The sequence below is a fragment of the Macrobrachium rosenbergii genome, chromosome 43 (assembly GCF_040412425.1).
Source record: "Macrobrachium rosenbergii isolate ZJJX-2024 chromosome 43, ASM4041242v1, whole genome shotgun sequence".
Classification (NCBI taxonomy): domain Eukaryota; kingdom Metazoa; phylum Arthropoda; class Malacostraca; order Decapoda; family Palaemonidae; genus Macrobrachium; species Macrobrachium rosenbergii.
Window position 1 is genome coordinate 24179125 of NC_089783.1, and position 27500 is coordinate 24206624.

The 27500-nt window shown below is 38.5% G+C and overlaps 2 protein-coding genes across 3 annotated transcripts in view; one reads left to right on the forward strand and one right to left on the reverse strand.

Annotated features, from left to right (window-relative positions):
- The window catches only part of LOC136828658 (transcription factor Sox-6-like), a 138537-nt gene extending 133405 nt beyond the window's left edge, over positions 1 to 5132 (reverse strand). Inside the window, 1 exon segment of the mRNA XM_067086708.1 lies at positions 4997 to 5132. Coding sequence (XP_066942809.1) covers positions 4997 to 5007 — 11 coding nt within the window. The 5' untranslated portion in view covers positions 5008 to 5132.
- Positions 5133 to 25715: 20583 nt separating this feature from the next.
- Positions 25716 to 27500, forward strand: part of LOC136828660 (protein spaetzle 5-like) — a 395065-nt gene continuing 393280 nt past the window's right edge. The window contains exon 1 of one of the 2 annotated variants that reach the window (XM_067086713.1): positions 25716 to 26851. The gene's annotated coding sequence lies outside the window, so the exon portion shown is untranslated. The remainder of the gene's footprint in view (positions 26852 to 27500) is intronic. The other variant, XM_067086715.1, reaches the window with a different exon arrangement.

The following is a 27500-nucleotide window of genomic DNA, read 5'->3' on the forward strand; positions in this document are numbered from 1 at the left end:
GAATTATACCATGCATGCACAAACATCAACCATAAAGGCTCCTGAGAGCGCCTCAGCTCAGCCTCCTAATAATTCGCTGCAGCGTTTTTGGTTGTACACTGAAGTATGCTGCCGTGAAAATATATGCGAATATGCATTCAACTGTACACAGTTTTCGATAAGCGTCATCATTAACGTAAAAGAAAAGGTAATATTGATAATTGGGAAATCTAGGGGACTCGTGATAAAATCGAAGAAAGGACGTCACCCAGTGTGACACTTCTGCTAGTCGAACAGTTTTACACAATTTCCACTTCGTCTTTGCTTTATGGACAGCCTAGATAGCCCACCCACACCTCACTTGGCCCACCCGCATAGTTGGAGTAAACTCGCACCATGCAAAGCTTCGACAGTATTCGTAGCGCCCCTGAATCCGAACATCACCACCACATGGATATATCCGAAGGGCATGGTGAATAATATGATGGATACTGACAACTTTCAGCCACGGGCCCGTACACGATCTTTTCATTATAACCTCAACCAGATTTTCCCCAGAGACGTTTGAGGTGATTGATGGTAATTGTTTATATGCCGTGGAAGAGACTAAGACATTTTACAGTGAAATCAGTAGGTAGTAGAGCTGTAATTACCGATTCTGATTACTATGAAAGGTTAAGCAAATTGTTAGTGTATTCTTTTGGGATGTGAACAGAATTGGCATCTGATATCACGAACAAAGAAAGTTAGTGTCTTTCATGTAATTGAGTTAAAATGAGAAAGAGTGAAAATTAAAGACGTTGGCAGGTTTCTCTGAAATGAAATGTGACACTGCAACAGAGGACTACCTTGTCGAGAAGTAATACGTCCATTTTTTACGAAACCGTGAATTCTTCGTATGTGTGAAGTGTAACTGGATAATTGCTAAGTTTGGGAGGATCAGAAATGTATGAACTTTACAGGAAATACCACTTGACGCATGTATACAATTTATGGTATATGCTTAGTAAACTGCAGATCATCATTTTTTTGGTAAGAGACTAAAAGCTTCAAAGTAGGCTTTATTGTAATTTAAGCACATTTTATTCTTATTATTCGTTGTGATAGTAGTAGCTATTCATGCAAGGCATGTTGATCATTTCCTGTCCCAAAACACCTCTCTGACCCTATAAACGCGTTTGTATTTCGTAGTGTTTATTCTTGGCAAGGAGTTTTGAGATGAAAAAAAATCTAAGATGTAGCAGCAAAAATTGAAAAATATTCCTTCAACGAAAAAAAGAACTTCGCTCAGAGGCTAGAGAAAAGAGAACTCCGAACAAGATGATAAACTGTTTGGAAACTGTCTCATGAGCCCTGCTTCACGCACTCTGGCTTCGACAGATTAATGAACGTCAGAGTAAATAACATAAAGAAATTTACTCCCTCAAACATAAATCGACACAGTTTAATGACTAAAAGGATGCCAGAGGTAGGAGTACTGGGAAGGTGAGAGGAGGGAAACCTATAGGGAAAGAAGGACGCTTTTCAGATTGGGTACCTTTCATAAAAAAAAAAAAAAATATGAAGTAAAATGTTATATATTCTGACCGGCAATCTTTGGTGAGGATTTACTGTTTAGTACCAGTGTTGTGCTTTTCATTTTTGAAAGTCTGTTCGTCACTGTTTCTTAATAGTTCTGTTAATACCCACAAGAAATTTTTGTTGATCAAAGAGATCACCTTTCAAAGTAATTTCTCTTGCTAGTTTTTTTCGCCTTTGCAAGTTGTAAATGCTGGCTGTTCTGTGAATGATTTTCTTCAGTCAGTTCAGGAAATATTGATAACATTCGACTTATTTCGGAGTAAATCCACTTATACTAGCATTAAAATTCATTTTGATTTTACAGAGCCCTCAGAAATATTATTTTTCAGGAAAGAGAAAACGAATCTTATAAGTATAGTGTAAAATAGAACCTGTAATATATCCATTTTTTGGGCACTGGATCATCTGTGGGAATGGATAAAAAAAAAAAAAAAAACACGGACACAAGATGTAACATTTGAAATGAGCTTATTTTGATCGGTATTGACAGTGAATGACAATGTCTAATAGAGATAGAAAAAGCCCAAGTAAGACGGTGCGGGAGTTGTTGAGATCACAGAGTTTACTTGTGTTTTTTAAAGATTCCTGATAAAAAATTCAGGAAAATACAAAATAAAAAGAAATTAATAATACTATCGTAAATGGTAAATGCATTTGAAACACCTTGTTTAGAATACTTGACAGTTTGTTTTAGAAAATAAACAAACGTATATAGATGAATATCTTATGGATTTATTCATACTTGTAAATATGTGGATGGTTACCCAAGATGAGCATAATGCTAGGAAATGGTTAACATTATTCTTAGGTAACGAGGAGTGCTTTGAAAATTAGTCATATTACCTATCGGAATTAGATTAAAAAGAGTATGCGAAAGTGAGTATAGACAGTGTTATTTATAATAATAATTATTATAATTATTACAGTATAAAATCATCTAATAACCCCTAGGAATGTATACACAGTTGTGAACTCTTGCCAGATATCTTCCATGTGTCACCTATCTGAAGTCCAACCAGTTAATATTCTTAATATCATTTTGCTGTTGCTTTTGCTGAACTCGACACTTTTCTTTCAATATGCCCCGTCATTACCACCTTGACACTCCAGTTCAATCATCTACTGAGATAGTACTTACACTTACATAGCTGCATTTGAACTTGCATGTTTCCTTAATTATAAAAGATTATCCTCAAGGCTATGTTCACGAAGGCCAGAATTTTTGCATCTGTACTAACGTTTATTTTGGTCTTACCCTCGTAACGTAGATCGTAATTTTGATATGAATAAAATGAAGTTTGACAAACCTAATCGAATTCAATACCAATACAGTATTTATAAAAGTTGCAATGATAAAATCAAGCTAGAGAAAACATACATGAGCTATATATGGAAAGCTTGACGTTTTTAATCGATAACTAGAAAAAAAAAAGAAAAAAGGAAAATAATGAAATGTGTAGCTTGAAAAATGATTGGTAGTAAATAAGAGTGTGGCGTGCATCGGAAGAGATCTATACTTTTTCGGAAAGTGGTTTGAAAGATTCGGGAAATTTTCCCTAAGAATGACTTGGTAGGACAATATCCGCACAAGGAAATTGTCGGGAATTACCTCTCAGGCGAATGCGAGGGTGACCAGGATTTGGAGGAGGGGGGGGTGGGGGGATCTACAGTGGGGAGAGAGAGAGAGAGAGATTTTACTTATAAAGAGAAGAGTGTTTTTCGTAGATTTCAATTGAAATGCATTATAACGACGGGGATGTCAGCCAACGAATAATAAAACAAAACTTAAGATGGATGAAGTTGTGGTACGGTGTTTTACTAAAATTAAATGGATGAAGTTGTGGTACGGTGTTCTACTAAAATTACTGTTCCGATTCTTCTTTTAACTTGTTATATGAACACACAATATAGGTGCCACCGGTATATAAACGCACAATTAGGCCCCATCTCCTGCAACGTATTTTTTATATTCTGTAGTATTTCCAAAGCGACACCAAGAGGTACAAGTTCTGTCTTTCTCACTCATGAATCAGACATCAACACAATCCTACTCAACGTTGTGACAATACCTTCCGTTGAATGATGACGACTCTGCTCTTTTGGAAACCCGGATAAGAGACACCTACGACAATAATCCTATTCACTGCGCTAACCGATTATCTTCCCTGGCACTCTTCTTTCTACTCCCCCTTTCCTTCCCCCCCTTCCCTCCACCCCTGTTCTTTCTTTACCTCATTGAAAATCGACGGCCATCTTCTGCCCTCCCTTCCTCTTTTTTTCGGAGAGAGGTATGACAAGCATAGGAGAAGAGAAAAAGTCCCGTTCTGTCAAACCTCACATTTTTATATAACTGGAGAGACATAAATCCTATTTGGACGGGTAATAATTGAGCTTCTCTCTCTCTCTCTCTCTCTCTCTCTCTCTCTCTCTCTCTCTCTCTCTCTCTCTCTCTCTGACATCGACAACAGCCTTGTGATCACAAAGCAGTCTTGTGTGATTGGAGAGTCCATGTCAATAGGTCACTTGTTTGAAAAATGGATTTATATTGAGGCAGGTTTCATCAAGACTGTCTACTCTTTTCTCGTCGTATACATAACGGTAGTTTTGCTTGCACATTTTCTCACTGTTGCCCTTCGAAGGGACATTGTTTATAATAATTTTTTTTGTCTAAGGAATATCACCGTCTTCAAACTGACGCAGAAGTATAGCGCGGACAAACAAGAACCTAAGTGTGCAGTCACCCTTATCCTCTTTTTTCTTTATTCTCACACTCATACCCTCCCCTGCACTACCCTAACTCTCAATACCCTTCCTCCTCCTCCTCTCTCTCTCTCTCTCTCTCTCTCTCTCTCTCTCTCTCTCTCTCTCTCTCTCTCTCTCTCCCCTTGCATTTCTCCAGACTTGCTCAACAACACAAACCCGTGTCTGTTCTCTCTCAAGCGGTTGCTCGACACTCTCATCTACTTGAGTTCTTCTTTTCTTTCTTAACGACATTACAACATCCTTAGGGCCCACGAATCTGTGGGGGGAGGAGGGCTGGCTCACTCTTTGTACCCATTAGGCTGTTGAAATGTTCTCATGCACGTACTCACTGCTGTTGCAACGGATATACAGTACATTCAGTGCCAGCTTCGATCAACAATTTTTCAATAAGCTGGCTTTTTTCTTTCACAGTGTCCCAACACCTCCCGTACAATAGTTCTTCGTAGAAAGGAACGGTATTACCATCCCTCTTTAAAGATTCATTTCAGAGAAATGTTGAATTTTAAAACAGAGCGTTTAATCGGTATACAGCTGAGCTCAGATCAGACTCTCGTTTTAAGTAAACTAATTTGCACACCCAGGGAGTGAACATATTATCTTCAGTCACGATTCTCACGAGATTCAGTAGGAAAATACGAGAAAGAACAAGAAGTAAGACTAAGTTCTCACTTACACGAGCGTCATGGTGCAAAATCAGCCGAAGGTTTTTGTCCTACGTGAAAAGCACACTGGAGCCACAGGGTTATTTACCGTACCGCGTTACACAGTGGTCATGTACGTGGATATTAAAGGACCTGTCTCCTTAGGTCATTGGAGGAGCGAATCCGTGTGGTCACTGAGGCCCTCTGGCTTGGCACTGGCAGGGCTAGTTAGGGAGATGCTCGAGGGCCGAAAAGCAGAGAGGAGAAAACACACCACAGGGCCATTGACGCCCAAGGGAGAACAACAGACTCTTTCTTCTCGCATTCTCTATCCCAGAAGTGGTGACCACAACGTACGATAATTAACAGAGTTTTGTACGATCGTGAATGAACACTTCGTTCGATAGAATCAGTTTCATAATGGTTTTAGCTGAAAATAGCACTTCTACTTTTAGGGATTCATCATAGAAGGAAACTTTGTTAGATGACAGTTCAGAGATTTAGTTCTCTAAAGTATTTCATCGAGAAACATGCTGAGAAGCAGTTTTCTAGAAGAAAAGGACGACTTAAAGGAAATAAAATATCACTCACGTGTTTGCAGGGTATTTTATTGTCGGAATTTTTTTTTAGCATTTTGTTATGAGAGAGAGAGAGAGAGAGAGAGAGAGAGAGAGAGAGAGAGAGAGAGAGAGAGAGAGAGAGAGAGACTTAATTACGAGAAATCAGAGAAAATGACTACGAACGAAATGCAAAGAAATCAGCGATGTGTGCAAACGAAACTTCACACAAATGAAAACAGGAAACGAAGTCATCATTCATCAAATATTCACTGGAGGGAACTTTAGAAAAAAAGGAAAAAAGCAAGCATTGTTGGCGGGCCCTCTTTAAAAGTCTTTGAAGTTTTCTTTTTCTTTTCATAAGAGTGGCAGCAGTTTCAACAACCTTCAATATTTTTTTTTGCATCTGACTCTGCTTAACTTACGCAGAAGAAACATTTGAAAGCATGGCCAAAGTACATCTTCTTGTACAGTCTAAATGAATAAACAAACGTCAAGTATAAAATAAACTATATACTGTATGTATATATATATATATATATATATATATATATATATATATATATATATATATATATATATATATATATATATATATATATATATATATATATATATATATATATGTGTACATATATAGGTATGTAATTGTGTGTTCAAAAAAACTTCTACAGGATACTGTCCTACTCAAGTGCTCTGTATTTGTATTGTGTGACCCTTTCACTGGTATCACACTGAACTGAAACAACAAAGAGAAAATTGTTATGGGCAAGAATTTGTTGCCTGTAGAATCAGTCCTTATAGGAAAACGTTCGTTTGAAAAGGAGCCTGTGTATGGAAAACAACAAGTCTAAGAGAGCGCATAATTGAAACCTCCAGAACGAGTCTATAAATCTAAGCCAGTATAATGCTGCGTTGTCTTCCAATATGGTTTGGTCGCCCAGGTCTCTCTCTCTCGCTCTCACTCACATAGCCTTGCCCCACACAGCGGTCCATTGTGAGACTGTCGACCGAGAGCGGTCCTGGATTGTTATAATGATTGGCGCCTCTTTGAGCCCCAGGGCAGATTTTACATTTAATAAAGATCAGTACTGTCTATTCTTAGATAGAAGAGATAGCAGTTTTTCAGCGATGGACTCTTGGGAGTTGAAAGGGCTATGCCGGGATGCCCATACTAGAGTCGTTGACTGGCTGATGAAAGTAGAAGTGTCCTCTTTTCGTTTGCTCTATTCATCCTTTTCAAAATATGTGCAAACTGTGTGTTTCACATATTCGTTACTTGTCTTCATTCGTGATAGTGACTCCTAAGGTAAATGTTTGACTCGATGACGGGAAAATAATGACTCTTCCCTATTTTTAAGCTTCTGCTATAGACAGCAAACATCATGATAAAAAAATAAAAAAATTGAAATTGCTATCGAACAAGATTGATTCTCATGAACACCTTCCTTTTATTGGAGAGGTGTCGAACTTTTTCACATACTTGTTCATTTTTTAAATTAACAAGGTAGATATTTTCTTTACATCCAGACAGACCGCCTTGTTCTTATATTACGAAGTCATTTTCGTATCATGCACACAAACATATCATACATGAGAGCACGTTACCTCTGAGATTCTCTTTTTCTTAATTTTTCTCAGATTTGTAAAGTGCATCAGACTACATTTTCCCACAAATTTTGAAAGGAGTCAGCCATCTTAATGAGAATTCTGACTTGATTTATGCATAAAATCTGGAACTCTCTTCCTCTCCTCTGCGCTTTTATCAGTTTTTGAGACTAGATAAGTCACTTCTCAGGGGTATCTTGTGTGGCTCTGTTTCTTGTATGTCTATGAATATGTGCATAGTGTGGTACTTCTAAATCGTTATTTTTCCATTTACTTCACAATAATACAGAATTTAAATGGAATTACTTCTGCGATATCTAGATGTACTCATATTAATTTAGAAGTTTTAACTAATAGTTCTGTGGTGAAATGACTGCACATCGAATTTGGCAGACCCGAAATTTTGTAATACCTCTGATGAAATTTGTGAAAAAATGTTCATGCAGGGAAGTTTCGCTAATTAGATTCTATACAGGAGACATAAGTGTGCAATACAGAATGTGATATCGAATTCCTAGAACTTATTAAAAGAGGTCTCCATCGCTGATCATCTAAAAATAAAGAATAATGCTTATTAATAAGAGCAATAGCATTCATTTGATTCTTCATTCAGATGCCACAACACATAATACAGTGATATGAATATTAATGTTCACATCTCTTTCGCAGCATTATTAATGATCTTCAGAATCGAAGCTTCGCTTCGTATTCACGTAAAAAATGACGTGTAAAAACTTTCATATATAATTTAGTATTGCATTCGCGCACAGAAATTTTGTATGATAAGTTTTTTACCAAGGGAGAACGGTCGCATGTAAACATTCCGAGAAGTACTGTTTGCATCTGTCAGTTAAGGATTGTTCAGTACTAGGTTCTCTGCATTGTTTTTTTTTAAATTTTGGTTGAATTATAAAAAAAATTAGGAGAAATTTACATAGTTCCACATAAAGAGATTGAATAGTCGTATGTCCCATATATAAAAATGAAGCCATTATTTCCAATAACCTTGAAAATTCAGCACATTACTCTCTCTCCAGAGAAGGCAAAAGTAATTATAAATAATTTAAACACTTAAAAACTTTTTTCTTTATACATCGAGTACCAAAGCTTTTACGTTACTCAGCGTTTTTTACATATCCCTGAGGATTTAATTTTTTTGTCACAGAATTGAAATAAATTTCATCAAAAACCCTCCCCCTCCACAGTCACTTTGATTCCCTTTCCCACCTGACTACACACAAGAAAGGAAAAAAAATCTCGGTAACAATCGCCTATCACAGCGAGTGCCGCCCTGGGCTAAGGCAAGTTATACATAAGAGCAAGAATTGATGGTAGTTTGAATCTAGCCCTTAAGGCGCCTTGCCTTGAGGACGGACAGTGGCTCGCACTCGCTTGATAGTGGGTTACGCCTCAGATCCCTCGAAGGATCACATTACTTGGTACAAAACAAGAACTTGTGATAAGGTTTCTCAAGTAGGGGCTTTGTTTTAGCCACCAAAGAATGGCTAGACCCCGGCCCTATGTATCCCTCCCCCCCCTCACTCTTGTCATACCCACCTCACACAGCTACCCCAGTTCCCATCTTAGATGGACCATTTGAAGTGACATGGATGTTTATGAATGAAATTCAAATTTCTGAGAGGTCCTTATGGTACTGATATTTCTCATTTTAATAGTTTGAATGAAGACCGTTTGAAGAAACATCAAACTGAATCGGTTTGTTCGCATTTGCAAATGTCTTTTCTTTGTCGAATTTTTGTCTCGGTGAGATATAGCTTGTAACCTGTGGTCATTTGAAACCAGTGTCCAGTCTTTGGAAGAATATGAGTTGCAAGCAATAGCTCAGGCTTGTTTAGCAATCCACGCATGATATACTTTCTGTTGCCGATAAAAGCTCAGTGAAACCCGCCACTTAAGCGATGTGAACTATCGCGTTACGAGTCATATTGCTGTTTAAGAATACACTCGTAATCAGTGCAGTATGGCAAGTATTAGAGCATGGACCGACCAGTGACCTAACTTGACCTATTATAACACCATAGCTGACACTCTAGGAAGGGCTGGGATGAAACCATCTTCTTTAAGATGAAAGCCACCAGCATAAACGTGGTTAGTTTTTGTTTTTGTAACAGCCCCCCCATCTCTCTCGCCCCCTCTCAATGCTCGTAAAAATAATTGCATTGCGCGTTGACAACACTCTTCTTGTTTTTCTCTTTTGGGTGATACCTGTTTCAATCTCTGTTGGGTTATCAGGCTTCGCTGTGACCCATTACTGCGTGCACTAGACACCTAATGCCGGCTTCAAGTTCCAAAGCATTTATATGTGGGATGGGGTTGCTAGCCCTCAATCTCTCTCTCTCTCAAACACATACATACATACTCACACACGCACACAAATACTGCTAATTCTAAATCTCTTGTACCCATTGAAAGTCAGCCAGCAGAGTAACGAACATGTTATGTTTTACCTGTGCTGCAGATTGTACTTCGCTAATATATTGGTGTGGCAGTTCTGTAATAAGGTGAAGTTGTGTGTTCTACAGTTTCAGCTTGATCTACGTTGAATAAATACAAATAATTAATACGGATTTTGCACCGCCAGCTCCATACTTTCATGTGTTCCTGTGTATGACAGTTTATTAAAAAAAATAAAGGCCTTTGTGAAATTTGGCACGGGTTTTCATGTTTAACGCGCTGCGACCTAACAGTTTAACTACCATGAAACAACAGGAACCCCTCCCCCCCAAAAAAAAAAATAAAAATCATTGGTCGACTCGGAAAGAAAATGTATTTCGGCATTTCGGAAAAGCAGTAAAAAACCCCAAGACACAAAAGAACTCTTGTTGGGTGAAATACAAGTCTCTGTCATTCATCAGAGGAGGGTTGTGACCCCATCCTCCGTCGCCTACACACACACACACACACACACACACACACACACACACACACACACTCTTCTTACCGCCTATCACTTCCCCCATGGCCTTGTTTTCAGGAAATAGTCCATATCTCGTGGTATCTTATACCAACACAAGTAATCTTTTGTTCCACCTGAGGGTCTATCCATTTGTCTAGTGACTCGCATCATCATCAAAATTTCCCGTTCTCTGTTGTTGATTTTAGTTATTTGTTCTTCTCATTCTCCTTTTATGTTTCTTCGTATGAGTGACGTTCGTTGAATGATCAAAAATTTTGAGCCATCTACATTTATGCGTCTGCATTTATGACACTAATATTTATTGTTTTAATATTTTTAATTACTTAGCGATTTTTGTAGTTCAGATATTGAATTTTGAACTACGGCATCATTATCTCTCTTCTTTACACACACTGACACACTCTCTCACACACACACACACACACATATATATATATATATATATATATATATATATATATATATATATATATATATATATATATATATATATATATATATATATATATATATATATATATATATATATATAGTCTGTGTTGTGGAGCATGAAAATACACATTGCTGGGTGCTAAATAGGAACCAGCTCTTATTTCAGTTATAACTCGGTAAGAATATCTACAATGATGATAATGACAGTTCTAGCAATTGCAAAGTACCGATAGCCATGTAAGTTGTGCTAGCAGAAAATGGAATCCTAAATTCCCTATATTGAAATGGGCAGTTTCATGATCTCAGGGCTAGTTGTATTAGCAGAAGAGGATTGTGAATATGTTAGTAGGAGTGACCTAGCAAATTTTCCGGGCCATAACGTAGACAACTTGCTGGTTCCATGTAGAGGCATTTTTAACGAGCTTAATTTTTTGCGTAGTGAAAAGCAATAATGCATCTTTTCAGAGTTTACTCAGAAGTGAGGTTCGGCAAAGATTCAAACACTAAGAGAGGTGAATATAAAAAAAACTTTAAATGGATATGAGTTTGCATTAATTGTATTACATGCATGTAGATCTTTTGTTATATTTGAACCTTATATATATATATATATATATATATATATATATATATATATATATATATATATATATATATATATATATTACACATATATATTATACATTTTATATATATATATATATATATATATATATATATATATATATATATATATATATATATATAATCTTAGATTCTACCACTAATGTCATTTAATGAATAACTTTACTGCTATGACCAATTCTGTAATTAATAACAACGGTTTTCTTGTGTGATTAGAATGACTAATATCAACGCGATGTACTGTTTAGTGTTATGTTGCATGCAGCGAATTTCGTCCTCATGGGTCCCTCTTGAACATACTGTACAGTCATTATTAAAGTCATCAACCAATAAACCACATTGTAGTTAAAATGCAAAAAGGAAAAAGGTAACATCTTCAAAACCTATGCTATGTATTTATATGTAACGAATAACACTCTGTAATGGAGTCGTTTTACAGGACTCATATATTCCTGTGGGAATATCAAAGCTAACATATATCCGTACGTATGTATGTATGTGTGTGTCTCTGTGCGTGTGTGTGTTTGTGTGTGTACATACGTACAGATATATGTTAGCTTTGATATTCCCACAGAAATATATGAGACCTGTAAAAGGACTCCATTACAGAGTATGTTATTCGTTACACATAACTACATAGCATAGGTTTTGAAGGCGTTACCTTTTTCCTTTTTGCATTTCAACTACAATGTGGTTTATTGGGCAATGGTAATCTTTCGGTCACTTAATGGTGGTCAAACGTGTTAGGTCACACTTAGTCTTACGAAAATGATTAAAAGACGTGCGCGTCACTAGTGTGATAAAATCGAGAATGAAAATATGAAAAATTTCCTAAACTTTTCCTCGACTTCCAACTCTCAAGAGCTTAATATTCAAACCACCGATTGATGAAAACATCAGGTCAGTTATTCGGACTCATGAATTAATTTCCAGTATCGCCTGTTCGCTTAGCAACTGCCTGCGGAAAGAATAACAGATTGGTTTGCTAGAAATAATAGCGTAGAGATTCCTGTTATCGCATCAGTTGCTAACAAGATATGCACGATTTAAAAATTATAAAATGTACAGTAAACATGTCCCTTGAAAGAAAGGCACAAAATTTTCACAATTCATGAAAAAGACTCGAGTGTGAAATGGAGCTTCATCACCCGTTTTTATATTTCACATACAGTATATCACGAACGAATAGAAAAACATCAAGAAATATATAAAGGGTTTAAAGAACAGTTTTTTTTTTTATTTTCAGTACGTTTTATGTTACGTATAATGAACAGAGTCTGAATCCGGATCAGAATTGTGCTTGATTTAATTTTTTTAATGTCCCTGAACGATTTGAAGTTTTGTACGGAGAAATAAACGATTAACCTAAGGGAAGTTTTCAGTTGACTATTTTCTGTCGTGATTTAATTAGACTATCGAGAGGCTGAGTGTCTTCAAAAGACGACTTTGTTACCCTCGAATAACTTTTCATGTTAATGTTCAAAATGCTTGTCCTTAGGCATGTGAATACAAGTTGTTGGGGACATCATCCTGACGATCACATGTTGCACCAAGAGATGATTAAAATTGAACATTGTATTTCTTCTTCCAGCTCCTGGTTCGTGAATTAGCGTAGCAGGCTACCAGTCACACACACTATATTATATATATATATATATATATATATATATATATATATATATATATATATATATATATATATATATATATATATATATATATACACACACATACAGTATATATAGCGACAGAATTTCAACTCCAAATTATACTAGAAGTGCTCAGAATGCTTATATATGTATATATATATGTGTGTGTGTGTGTGTGCGCGCGCGCTCATGCGTGTGTTTGTACGCCAAGACGTGCATATTTGTTAATGTTCAAGTTACTCGGACGAATAATAAAAAACGTAATAAAATTCTGTAGGTGCTTGCTAAATGATATGTTGTTAAACCTTAGATTTATACCGCGAGGGTGTTGTGTGGTTTTGCTTAAACTGTACGTACAGTACAGTATAACGCAGATTGTTGATAAACCCTGTGCATGTGAACAGTGTGATGGTTTAGGTATTTTATTATATTTGTACGAAAACGTTTGCGGGTGTCTCGTAAACAGAGTATTTTATACTCTTATAGAAAAAAACTAAAAGGACATTTAATTTGCATTTCTTGTTATGCAGAAATAGAAGGGAGCGAGAAATCATACGTGCATATAAGTAAAGGACGCTGTTAACTAAATGGCCAACCCTTTCATTGCTTACTAATGACAGTAGTAATGAAACAGCAACAGAAAGCAAAGCTGTGACGCATACGATAATATGAATAGAAATAATGGTAACGTAAAGCTAAAATGATTTCGAAAACAAATTATAAGCAGATTAGAGAAGCAGTGACATCGATGGACCCATTTGCATATTATGATTTAATCAGTGTTGTTGCAAAGCAGCTGTAATTGTAAAAACAATCTGAATAATTGGTTTTTGATTAAAGGGTAGTTACACTTCGATAAGTATTTATGAATAGGTCAATCAAAGCATTGCTGAAATACTTGCATGAAATCTACATTGACAATGAGCGTCATTTGATGTTCTTTCCCTCATTGCCCACTCATACATCAGCGAAGGGCGATGGTGATTAGTGAATAATAATAGAAATAAAAATAAACTTAAGGGAATGTGTCCATTACTCCAAATTGACTACTTACTAAATGCCTTTTAGGGAAGCAATCAGTATGAAAAACACATGATAAACTTTACGACATATTGCCCGTTAGAAATTAAAGTAGGTATGAAAATTAAGTTAATGTGATAAAATGAAATGACAACTTTCAGTATGGAAAAAGTAAGCGGCCATCCATCAGTGCAAAGCCTGACTTCAGCCCCTAATTATTTTTTCGTTTAATGTAACCACCCTCGGCGTGATCATCATCTTATAAATGAGTAGATTCAAAGTCATACGATTTTGCTATCACTTTTTAACTTTAACAATCGACATGAAGAATCCTTTTGTAGTAAACGTGAAAGCAGATAGTGGAAAACCTCTTTTGTGTTTAAAGGAATATAATAATAATAATAATAATAATAATAATAATAATAATAATAATAATAATAATAATAACAAATAAGTAAAGTTATGCTAGAAGAATTACCTGTAAAAATCTCAGATATTTCTTTAATTCAATTTCAGTTACTCGCCTGTGATCTCTCAAGTACGCCTGGGGACACCTTTTTCTCTTTTTCGTTTCCAAAGACAGGGCCCTTGTCAGTCCTGTCATTCTAGTTTTCCTTCCGTTTTATCTCCCTTTCCTTCTTTTGACACCGTGTTACAGAGAGTTTTATTTTGGTTGCTTTGCACTTTATCCTTCAATGTATCGCAACTTCTCGCTCACAGGACTAACCGCTTACTGCGAAAGATCTCGATCTCTGCTCCGTAAGCGATTACCCGGCTTTCTGTTTTACATGGCGATGGGACACTGAATCTGTGTTAGAGCATGAGAGGAAATACGTCATTTCCATGAACGTGGATCGTTTTCCTAAAAAAAAAAAAAAAAATGAACGGGTAACGGAGAGAATGACACTACAATCCGCGCACACAGTGGCTCATGACAACTCGTCTCCGAGAGTCGTACCTGCGAAGTGATGAATCGGTCAGCCAAGTTCCTTTCGTTTCCCAATGACACAAAATAAGATTAAGAATCCGTGCAACCACCCTCCTCCCCCCCTTCTCAACCTTTCAACTCCCTTTCTCCTCCTCCTCCCTCCATCTTAAACACTATCCCTCAGTTCTGCTCCCTCCTTTTATCTCGCTGAGTCACTGTAAGGATCTATAACCAATGTGTGTGTGTGCCCTGCAGAGATTTTAATCCCTCCAGTATCGCCGCCGAGGAACTCCCCCTCCTCTTCCTCCTCCTCCTCCTCTAGCGACGAAAGAAATTCGTCATTACTTAATAGGGTAAGTGGCACGTTTCCTGAACTCACCACGATGGCTTATTATTTAAGGCACGATCACTGTCTTCGGAAGCGGGTGGAAGTGGGGAGCGGGTAAAACACCAAGAGAAATGCGCCAGAGCAGCAAGTTAAACGGAAAAGCCAGAAAAAAGGACGATGGTATTGAAATAAAAAAAATCAATAAAGTATTGGTTCGTGTGTGAAGAAATACAATGGAAAGGCATTCTGAGATGAGAACAGATGGTGGAATATTCAGTTACTATCCGCAGAAATTGTAAGAAAAATGTGCAGTTATAATTACAAGAGGTCTGTAGTCGCTTGCAATCTCATGTGGGCAACCTTTCGTTTGAGAATACTGTTGTTTTCTCAGTAGCAGGAGAAGCTACAGTTCATAATGGCCTCTGTTGCACCATGTTTCCTAATTGATAAATATATGCTGATGAAGTGCGACAGATGTGGCAGTCGTGAGCAATTCAGTTTCGAAGCACTGAAGAATGTCAGGACTAGCCTTGGTCACTTGTGTATGTTTTCAGACAGTTATTATGGAAAAAAAATTATTATACTGGACTAGACTAAAACTTGAAATTGCCCCGAAGGAATTCATGTGAACTGTCATCTCTGTTTATGCATTGACACAATCCATTTAATTTATTTACCAAGTTTGAAGTACTAAATGTATAAAAACCATATGAAAAACTAATAACAATATCAGTGTATAAAACCTTAGAGAAATGTCTGTAATAATACTGACATTGTAAGTATTCCAGGAAGACGGAGTTTAATTTAGAATGCACATTTTTCAAGCAACAATGCGTAGATGCATATGATCGCATAGTTGCTGTTCTTAAGCTTCTCCTGAAAATGTTTTCGTCGTCTTGAGAAATTTGATTTGGTTCGTGTGGGGGACCCTAAGAAAATAATTGGTATTTGCAGCGGTGCCATTGTATTCAGCATCGGGAAAAATTAACTTGTGAACCCGAATTGGTGCATATTTCAAAACTACAGTATTGTTTCGAAACATTACTGTGCGAATTGATTGCGTAGGTTACCTGATGAAACTGAAGAGCAAAACACAGGAGTGAGATATCAGATCCCCCTGTAACATACCAACTGTCAAGCGACCAGAGGGAGAGAAAGAGAGGGGGGAAGGGGAAGGGACTTCTCGAGTCATGGTGATTCGTCCTTGTGACAGTCCCAATCTCGTCGTCGGGTGTTAATCCTTTCACGATGTCTTTCAAGACCATTTAATATGCAAAGGCATCATCATGTACTCCCCATCCTCCCCTCTCCTCCCCACCTTCCACCTTCAACTCGTTGGAATATTATAATCGCACGCAGACGTATTTAACAACACATCTGTGTTATTCCTTGAAGAGGAAGACGAGGACATGTTTGGAGGATTGTGTGCCGGAAGTCGAGATTTTCATGAATTGAAACGCCCAGGGAAATCGGAAAATTTGAATCCATCTCCATGGGAAGGAATTCCTTTGTATGGCGTAACTTGTTGGTCTTTCAGTCATCTGTCCCGTTTCCAAATGAACTTTTCATTGCGCCCCAATGTACCTGAAGTTATACAGGTCAGAAGAGGAACGTCAGGCTGAGGTATGCATGGCGATGAGAGGCTTCTATGGTCATTGGAAAGCTCAGGTGAGGAAGTGCGGCGTCTGTCTGGTTGATTTGTGCCGTCACGTAGCTCCGCCCACCGGGACCTGAATAAACTCCGCCTTATGACCGACCGATAAACTCCGCCTTTTTAATTGTTTTAAATATCTTAAAAAAATAGTGACTGTGGACTTGTGCCGCCAGCGCAGACAACGGAAGGAACAGTTTTATATTTCCGGACACAATTAACCTGGTATGATATAAAAAGCGTTTTACATTTCATCACAAGGTGTTTTGGGCTAACATAATTAATTAAGATTTTATTCACCAGTCCTGCAGTTTAAAAGTAAACAAAAACCAAACTTCCGATGTAACCAGACAATCGCGCACTGCAATTGGGAGATCGATCTCCTTGTCGTCAATTATGGGCTCCATCTAGTACATATATTTATTTATGTATTTTATTGTCATTTAAACCTATTGTTGTAAATACTATAATTTCCCACCAATATTTCGGGCTTCCCGTATGTGGGAGTTATTGTATTAGAAATGCGTATTCAAGTTAACGTAATAATAATATTAATATAGACGTTAAGTTTCTCATTTAATTCTTCGCGCTTCACCTGTAGATTAATTTCTGAACACCTTTAGGCAATCAATTATTCTTATTTAGCTTTTAATGCTTCCCATTTACTCTTTGTTATTTCGTTAAATGCCACTTAACCTCCCCTTTCCCTCTCTCTTCCTCCCCATTTCAATGCAAATCTCCCCTTGTAACCCCTCCTTCGTTCTCGCCCTGTCACGGCTAATTTCCTATTTCACTCCCCTTTTTCCTTCCTTCCTCTACTCTGAGCGCTTCCCTTTCCCTCACCTCTCCCTCCACATTCCTCCATCCCAGATGGGGCCTTCCGTTGCCGTCTCCCCAACCAACCCCGACCCCCTAGCATCCTAACCGGAGTAACTAGTGACTATGGTTTACATGTTCCCACTCTTGTTTTTATACCAGAATAGATAACGGGTGATCCCCGAAGAGGGCGGTCGGTTAAAGCATCAGGTAACGGTGAAACAATAATGATCCGATTCATTTCCCCGCTGAAGATCGAATTGAATACCATTGCCGGCTATTACGGTGTCTTTGTTACGATTATTGTTGTAGTAGCATGATGATTAATTATTGTTGACAGTGCTTAGCATGTTGAATAGAGCGTAAGTAGGAATTAGGCAAGAATAACACTGCGCTATTGTAACGAAAAAAAGTTTAAGTAAAATTTTCATTTGTGTTTGTATTGATGTCCACTGAAGATAACCTGTAACAAAGAGGGGTTTCAGAAAAGTCTCAAAGTAGAGATCCGGTGCTACTTTTAAATGCATAACATGCCAGACTGCTGTGTTTAAGCTTAGAGTATGACAACCTGAATCCGTGTCTTGCTTTCGGCGTAGCGGAGTGTACGAGACATAGACATATGTCATTTTTTTTTTTTACTTAGGCATTAATGACCTAAAGATCTAAGCGCTTTGGGAAAAGGAATCGTAAGTTAGATGTCTTATGTAAACCATTGCTTCACCTCAGTGGACTTTTCTGGAGAGTTAGGGGGGAATGACATCCAATCATGAATATCATCATGCGCCGTTGTCATTCATTCCAAAGGTCATTGTCGTATTTCATGTAGCGGCAGAATGACAGGCTACTTGCAATTGGGAACCCGTCTCCACTTGTTAATATATAGTTAAAGAACAACGATTATTAAATACATTTAAAGGAATACGTAAAGTAACTTTTGTCGTTTTTTCTTGTACTAGAAGCTCCAGTTGCTGTGGTTACTGGGAAAATATTAAAGTTAACTGAAAACTTATATATACTCAGATGAAAGGAGGAGTTATGAATGTGTAAAAATATTCATATATATATATATATATATATATATATATATATATATATATATATATATATATATATATATATATATATATATATATATAAATATAAAATATATAAAATAAAACATTACCCACCCCAGAAAAATTTATGACAGAATCCTAGGAGTATTAATGTATATTCGTAGCTTATGAATGATTAAATCTAAATATTGAGAGGTTACTTTCCTTCTTTGTATTTGCTTTGCCGCGTAGAAGATATTCTTATTATCAAAGTGCTTTGCCGACTTTAAAAGCCCGCAGAGAAACTAATAACCTTATCACCATAGGAAGTTTGCACACACACACACACACACACAGGAACAGTGTGAATAATAAAACAAACAAATTATTGTCATTAGAAACCGGACCTGCGCCCAAATGGAGACCATTCGAAGGAATACCGTGCGAAGTCAAGGAAATTTGCGCTTTATGTTAAAGGCGTGTAAGATACATTATACCAATTCAGTGGGTCCATGTATTGGTTACGGGATTAACAGAAATGACGCTCACTGAATAACAGACCGTAATGCGTATCTTCGTAAGGGTGACATTTGAATATATAATTAATATTGATTGTTAGTACAGGACAAGTGTTAACGAAGAAATATGATCTTGCTTTTTTTGTGATCAGTGACGTCAGTTTGCAAAATGTTATTCTTACGTGAATCTTGACTAATCTTGTTACATAAGAAAAATCATTTCTTCCGTGAATCGGTGAGATACAGTTACTCAGAATCTTCTGTCCGTCGTGCCAATGTTATTTGAAACCCGTTGAAGACATGGGCAGAAATGCGGTAAAAAAATCAAGCACTTTTCATCTTGTAAAATCGGAAATGTTCGAAGAAGATCAAGTAAGTTAAAGAATTCAAGGCATTATTTTGCTGCCGTAAAGAGGCAGGAACCGTATGCGCCGAAGACAGACGGTGTCACCTCCATAAAAAGAAATCGGACTGAATTTATACATTTTGTCCTCAGCATTAAGAATATGCATACACACGCATATATATATATATATATATATATATATATATATATATATATATATATATATATATATATATATATATATATATATCCTGACCTCCTCGTGGTTAGGTCGGCAACGAGACCTCGTTCTGATACTCTGAATCGGGGTTCGAATCCCGCTACGGGCATCAGATCTAAGGCTTTGTAGTGCAGGGCGTATCAGAGTTGTGTAAAGATTTCGAGAAGCTAAGAAGATAATGTGGTTATTAGGATTACGTACATATCCGTTAAAAAGTGACCAGTAGCTTATCTCCCTCTCTCTCCCCAAATAAATAATATATATATATATATATATATAGATATATTTTTATGTATGTATGTGTATAATATATCATTTTGGTCATGCATGGGAAGAGACGGATAGTGTATGAAAGTTGAACATTTAGGATTAGTGCAAAATAAATAAATAATCGATCATTATGTTTGTAAAACTATATGCTCTTGGGCTACTGTTCACTCCGTATTTGCGGAAATAAATCCGTACTGAAATGCGAACAAGCAACGAAAAAAAACAATAAAAGTGATGAAATGCCACAAAAGACCTAATGCCCCTTCTTCGTGAGTTCTTAACTAATACATCATTTCATCCATTACACGGCGTTTCTAAAACCTCATTCATATTCAGGAAAAGCACACTAAACTATCGACGTGAATTTTAATAAGATATTAATCCTGTGATATGAACTGACGGTGACATTTTTTTCAACTTTTTCGCAGTCGGTTAGCAGTTTTTGTATAAGGCACTCGCCCCGAAATTGAATGCTTTAAGGTTATCGCAATATGCTTCATTATGTTAGTCATTTCAGGAGGGTCGTCACAACGCGATAGCAGAGTGATCTTCAGCAGGTCAGCAGTTTAGAATAATTTCAAATTACATCTGCAGTGACGTTAGGCAGTTTCAATTCATGAATTAATATCGTGTGTCGCAAGAAAGCATTGATGAGTCGGATTAAAATTTGGCACTGATGAACAAGAGGTAATGTCTATGTGAATGAAGTCTGGAAAGACCGAAAAGCAGAAGGCCTTCTGGCTAGGGCTAGGACACGAAGAAGGATGAGAGGCCATGAGTTCCACCTCCAGACGCTAGAAGTGTAGTGGAATAAAAAATAAAAAGGGGTAATTCGGGTAAAACTCTTCCTGAAGTTGCTACGACGAGAGGGAGAGAGCGAGCGAGAGAGATGATTTTGATGTATCGAGTAAAAGTGCATTTAGAATAGTGTTTTTATGATAGATTCCATGGGTAACTTATAAAAATGTGCACGCTAATTATGAAAAATTTTCAGGTATTCGTATGAAGGTAGTATATATATTTATTATATATATATATATATATATATATATATATATATATATATATATATATATATATATGTGTGTGTGTGTGTATGTGTGTGTGTAAGCAAACTATGTCAACAGTTACAAGCTATCAGCGACACAGAAAAAAATGAAGCTCCTATATTATTTTAAATAATTGTTTACTTATGCAGCATAACTGTAAGACACAAAAGGCGGTGGCTAATACGAGTATTATATCCAGTTATAGAACAAAAACAGTGGAACATTTCGGATACAGCTACTTGACTGAAATGTTTTCGGGTCATGTTACAAAGAGTTCATCACCCGTGATGTTAGTACGGTAAGTCTGTCAGGTTTACGTACAGGAATACAATATATATATATATATATATATATATATATATATATATATATATATATATATATATATATATATATATATATATATTTTGAGCGGACGCTCCGCCTAACATGTAGGGAGCGCGAGAGTGCATGTAAGAGATGAAAGTGGAAAGCGTAATGTTGTGTAGCGTTTTCGACGCGCTGCTGGTGACCCTCCTGTTTATGTCTACGAAGCAGCTAATTTCCTGTTTTCTCTATATGCGGCTCATCTAAGAGTCAGCAGGTAAGTATGAATATGATATTGATAACTGAATTATTATATACCCTTTTCATTTCTTAGAAAAATCGTACACCGAGCGACGAAGAAAGATTGGGGTTCATTGTTAATACCCCGAGTAACTGACTTAATCAGCAGGACCTAGCATTGGCAACAGTTGTATTTCCCGATGGAACCCGTCATCAATATTAGAGGAATGACTGGTTCCCCTGGTAACCGCAGGTAGGTTACGTGGAAACCCTCCTGGCGTTTAAAGATAATTCAACAATTCAGAATGAAATCCGAACGCCCATAAAAATTAACATTTACTAGGAACCAGAAGTTGCGCATAGATCTACTCACGATAGTGTTTTTTATTTTTTTTAGTTAACGAATTCCCATCGTAGTAATACCTATGGGAATGCGGAATGTTGAAGATTTCCCTTGGGCATTAATTAGGAGATTGATACACGTTTTGCGCCAGCCCAGTGACAAGTAAACGCTCTCGAAAGACTTTTCATAAGAAACTCGGACCGCTTTCTGTTTGACTCCGTTGCCCTGTAGGAACTTTTTCAATTTGAAATTCGACCACTGTTCATTTAAATCATGTGATATGTGAATATTATTTAACGGGTAACGAAAATTGTTGCAAGAATATATATGTATAAAATAACATGATTTTAAAATTGTTACTAAATATAATAAAGTTGCGAGATTTTGAAATATTAGTGCGCACACCGACTTAGTTACGCAGTGGATAACTTCATCTCCAGGGCTTTTGAAAGAAACATTAAGAAACAGAAAGAAATTAATTTTCCTTTCGTATTACCGCAATGTTCTGTTTTCTCATGAATTAGAACGAGAAAAATGAATAGCCTACAAAAAATATCGGTATAGGTTTTAGTCCAATAAAACAAACCGTTTGATTAAAAATTAACAAATCATTTAACCGTAAAAAAAAAAAAACTTGAATTTCTTGCGCGAGCAGAAAAATGTTATGCAAAAAGAAAAACTAATAATTGCACAGTGAACAAAAGGACGGCACGATGGCTTGCAGGCGCAGAGGGAGTGACATGCATTTCTGTTGAGCGACTCATCAAAGGTGCCTGCGGCGATTCTCCTCTTTAAAGATCTCTAAGTTCTTCTGGCCCTTGTGCGAGATGCGGCTCCTTTCTATCAGACCTTCCTTTCCTTTCCGGTTGGAGACGGGATTTTGTCGCATACCGCGTTCAAATAACATCCGACTGATTACCTCTTATTTTTATGTCATAAATTTAATCCCGCTATACCTTGTTGTAAACATTGTGATGGCAACTCTTCGTTTAATAAAATCTGCGTAAGAAAACCTCAGTCCATAGAGGATATCAGACGTTCACGAAAAATAATTAGGACAACGAGTGAAGAATAAATATACATGCAGGTGAATAATACATATATTTTTGTGCCCCCATCAAATTTTCCAACACTAAAGACACCGCCACTGTTAAATTTAGTAAGTGTATCTTAACTATAAGTTAGGTTTAATTGTGATTGTAAAATTCTAAATGAAGTTTTAAAAAATCTTGATGATTGTGGTTAATGCTAAAATTCCATATCGTCACATATATTCGTTATTGTGAGTGATGTTATTTTCAAGATGTTAGTGACTGAAACAAATGCAATTGTTGGATTCCTTCTTACCTGAATGCATAATGTTCTGTTTATCTTCGACTATGATTCTTAACGCAAGTGAGCGCCCTTTCTGCTCAATCCAACTCGAATGTTATCTCAAAAAACACATAGGATTCTTAAATGTATTGCTAAGTAAACATTCGAAATGAAACTTCCACGGAACGGGAAAGCGACAGGGCATGAGGGGGAAAAGATAATATTCCAGTTAAAGAATATTAATTTTGGATGTTTTTTCCTTTAGGGTTGTCACTGAAAGGTATTTAGAATCAATAAATAACTTGCATTTCTGCAACCTGGCAACTGCATATTTGAAGAACTTATCCTCAACTGGCACCATGGCCGCATACCGATGCCTCACGATTTGGCACTAATATTTCCTGTAAGCTTGGACGATGATGGCACTGCCAAAAATCATGTACACATAAATCGGAGTGGTCCTTGCCTAATGATGATTTACATTTCGCGGCACATCTTAAGCGGAGAGAGGGAGGGAGAGAGAGAGAAGAGGAATAAAACTGGCTGTATGTATGTTAACGCAATGACGAGTTCGAGGGCGCCGAATAGCCTATGCACTCACCGACGGACCCACACGTCGAAAGCACTCTGAATTATTCTTCCTTATCCCTTTACCTGACGACGTCTCCGGGGGCATTTCAGAACAATGGGGATGATACCAGGTGACCCAAAGAGATTCCTTGCCAACTCAAGGTCGCGTACGTGTCGATCAGAAGGAGAAACGAGCGAAATAGTTGATAGTGAAATGGCGAGATAGCCATAGTGCTGCAGACGCCCCCAGGTAGCTGCACTGAGCAAATCCGCCCTTACCGCCACCAGCATCGGCCGCTCGGGGGTGCCAAACTTAGCTGGTTTGTCGCGTATGTTTGATAGCGGTGTGGCATGAGCTTTCGGGACATTGCCAAGAAGCACTAGTGATGGTGTTGATCGTGGTAGCGTCCGGTGCTTTGCCTGCGTGAGATTTGGGGGTCAAAAAGGGTCAGGGACCGAGGAAGAAATTGTGGAAGGAAGTAGGAAGGGTCAGAAGGGCACTTGTGGTCAACGTCAGTAAACACAAGTCAGGCAGGCAGGTGCTAGGAATACCACTGCCTTTTCTCCGTCGGCTTACCTGTGTCAGATTGGAGATGGGTCGCAGCCCGCCCGCCGCTGCTGCTGCTGCTGCTGCTGTTACTCCTTCGTGCTTTCCCGCTATTCACGTTTGCTCACGCTCTGCGGCCGATATAGCACTGGGAAAAGGCAACAATTCTTTCGCTCTTCTAGAGGACGATTCCCAGCAGGAAGTGAAGAAGCTAAAGCAGCCAGTTTAACAACACATAGTGCGGGTGGGTGGGGGGCAGTGTACCACTGGCCAGAGAGCGAGAATGCCTATCTCGCTCTCTCTCAACACACACACACTCACTGTCTCTGCTATACCCGACAACAATGCGCGCAGCCGCCCGCGTGTTGTTCCAAAGCCAATGCCGGCCACACTGAGTATTCTTAACGGATTCCCGTCAGTGGCGGGCGCCGATGCGCCTGACGTCACCGCACTGTTCCCCCATAACAAAACGTGGCGGCGCGCAGCCAATCAGCGAGCGCGGGGCCACAATGGCCGACCAATAGGGAGGCGCCTCCCCCCGCGGCGACCAACCATTGTCCCGATAACAATGGAGGCCACAACAACGGGGGCTGGACTACAATGCCGACACCCACAATTGGTCCACTGGCGCAGGTACACCAGCCAACGAAAATTGCCGGTCGTCCCCCGTCGCTCCCCGCCAAGAAAAAGTCTCCCGTCGTGGAATTTTGTGGTTGCGAATTGGCAAGGTGGGGGCCCAGGCTTGGGTTTTAAACCCCCGCCTAACTAATGTGTATTTTTCCGTAGAAATGGCAGTGGTGGAGCGACAAGGGGAGCATCGCTGGTCTCGGCACCACAACCAGCAGCTGCTGTGTCGCCATTGGTTGCAAACTCTTCTTCTTCTTCTTCTTCTTCTTCATCAGCATGATTATCTTCAGTTTTATCCTCACAGTTATCTGATTGCATATTTACACTGCCTCTCGCGCAACTTCTCTCTCTTAATTCCCATAACTTCTTCCATGTCTCCCTTTCCATCTGCCGTGGTCCATGGCTTCTTCCAACGATTCTTTCTGCTTCTTACTATCGCACTATCAGCGATGCATCCTCCTCCTCCTCCTCCTCCTCCTCCTCCTCCTCCTCCTCCTCCTCCTCCTCCTCCTCTTTTTTTTCACCAACACTTCCTACTTCCCTTCTACTATGTTATACTCTCCCCTCGTAGTACTCTCTCTCTCTCTCTCTCTCTCTCTCTCTCTCTCTCTCTCTCTCTCTCTCTCTCTCACATTTGCCAACTCCTGCAGTTTCCTCCCATATTTTCACAGACCAGCGGGAAGTCTTTAAATTTGTGTATTGATTTTCCTTTCAGTTTCTGGTCTTAGCTGGCCACGTTCCCGAGTGTGGGGGAGGAGAGAGAGAGAGAGAGAGAGAGAGAGAGAGAGAGAGAGAGAGAGAGAGAGAGAGAGAGGGGTCTTAGCTGGTGTCTCCGCAGGCTAAAGACGCTCCCTGGAGGAAGAGAGAGAAAAAGGAAGGTGGTAGGTGGGTAGTGGGAGGAAGTCTTGAAAACCCCCAGGAGTCTTAACGTCGAAAGCCCTTCCCCCCTACCCTTCTGCAATGCAAAACTGACACCCAACACGCACCTTCACCCCTCTCCCTGTTCCCATACTTCATCTCTTTCCTGATCCATTCCCCTCCCCCCTCTTGTGTATCTTCTCCTCCTCTCCCTCTCTTCCTAGTTCCTTTCGCTTGACCCCTAGGTGGAAGACCCTTTCTCGTCAAGAGCCCTGTCAAAACTCCTCTTCACCTCTGATGCAACAGGTCTTTGCGGTACAGCGTTTTAATCATTAACTGATGTCGCTCAGGAAATTAAAAAGGGTCTGCCTGTCAAAGTACCAAGAAAAAATGCGAAACAATGTAAAGGGCTTTCCACATCGGTGTTTTATGTAATGATACATAAAAGTAAAACAGTCCTATAGTTATTTCATACTTCTTCATAATTACCGTGAGCTTTCACCTTAGTTATCTGAAAATAAAGAGAGAAAAAAATTGTATGCATACTTCGGTGTATTACCCATGTAGAATAAAAGACCAGATAATCCAGAATGCCGTCAAGAACAGAAAAAGATATTAAAGGAAAATAAAATATTTACTGGAGAGGATGTTGTTGGAGATGGATGCACCTGAATAGAGATGAAATTCATTTGTTAACGTGTCTTTTCTTTCTCTGCCGTTTTATTCATGAAACCAAGATTTCCAGCGCCATGTCGAAGCGATGAAACCTGTGAAAAGAGTCCCTCTCTCTCTCCTTGATGATGTAAACAAGGAGAGGATGAGCACCTTCAATCCATTCGACGAGATGCCGAAGGGAGCTCCTCGATGTGCCATTGTTTTCCCTAGAGGAAGAAGGGGGTTTGGTACCACAGCTTTAGTCAGACCCTCGGAGGGGAAACACTGGAGGAATAGGAGAAGGTGGTGGAGGAGCAATAGCTTCCTCCCCCTCCCTATCATCCTGTATCTTCTCCTCCCTCTCCTCTTCTGTTGGAGATCTTGGGGAAATCTTGATTTCTGCGCTACATGACACACTAACTTGGTCTAAACTGCAGTAGGTAATTTTTCATTGTTTTTGTTTTGCTTTTATTGAGTGGTTTGGAGTTTAGTACTACGAGTTTTCATTGTTTTGCAAACTGCCTTCATAGCCATCTCGTTTTGCTGATTCTCTCTCTCTCTCTCTCTCTCTCTCTCTCTCTCTCTCTCTCTCTCTCTCTCTCTCTCTATGAATGGCACTTTTATGGTGACTTGATAAAATAATGAGAATTTAATTTCATATTGCTCGCCATGTATTCTGGATATTTGTATGATGTTTTTTGACCATTTAATCGTTAATTGGAAAGTACAAATAGCTCTGTTGGGATCTGCCATCGAAATCTGATGTTTGATAATGAATCAAGATCCCCGTTGGAGACATCACTACGGACAAAACTGAACAGAACGATCATGTTATCCAATCTCATCTCTCTCTCTCTCTCTCTCTCTCTCTCTCGCACTAAAACTCGACTGCCGCTGTCACTTTTGAATCCCTTTCAAACAGTGGCCGCTGGAGATCATTACTATACTTGACTCCCGTTGACCGATAGTTGAAATGTGCGAGCAAACGTACAGTACATATTATTTTTAGCAGCTTGTAGTGGAGTTGCCTATACATGTTCGGAAACTTTGTTGTTAACAAATAGTTACGTTATGAAGTCATACTCATGG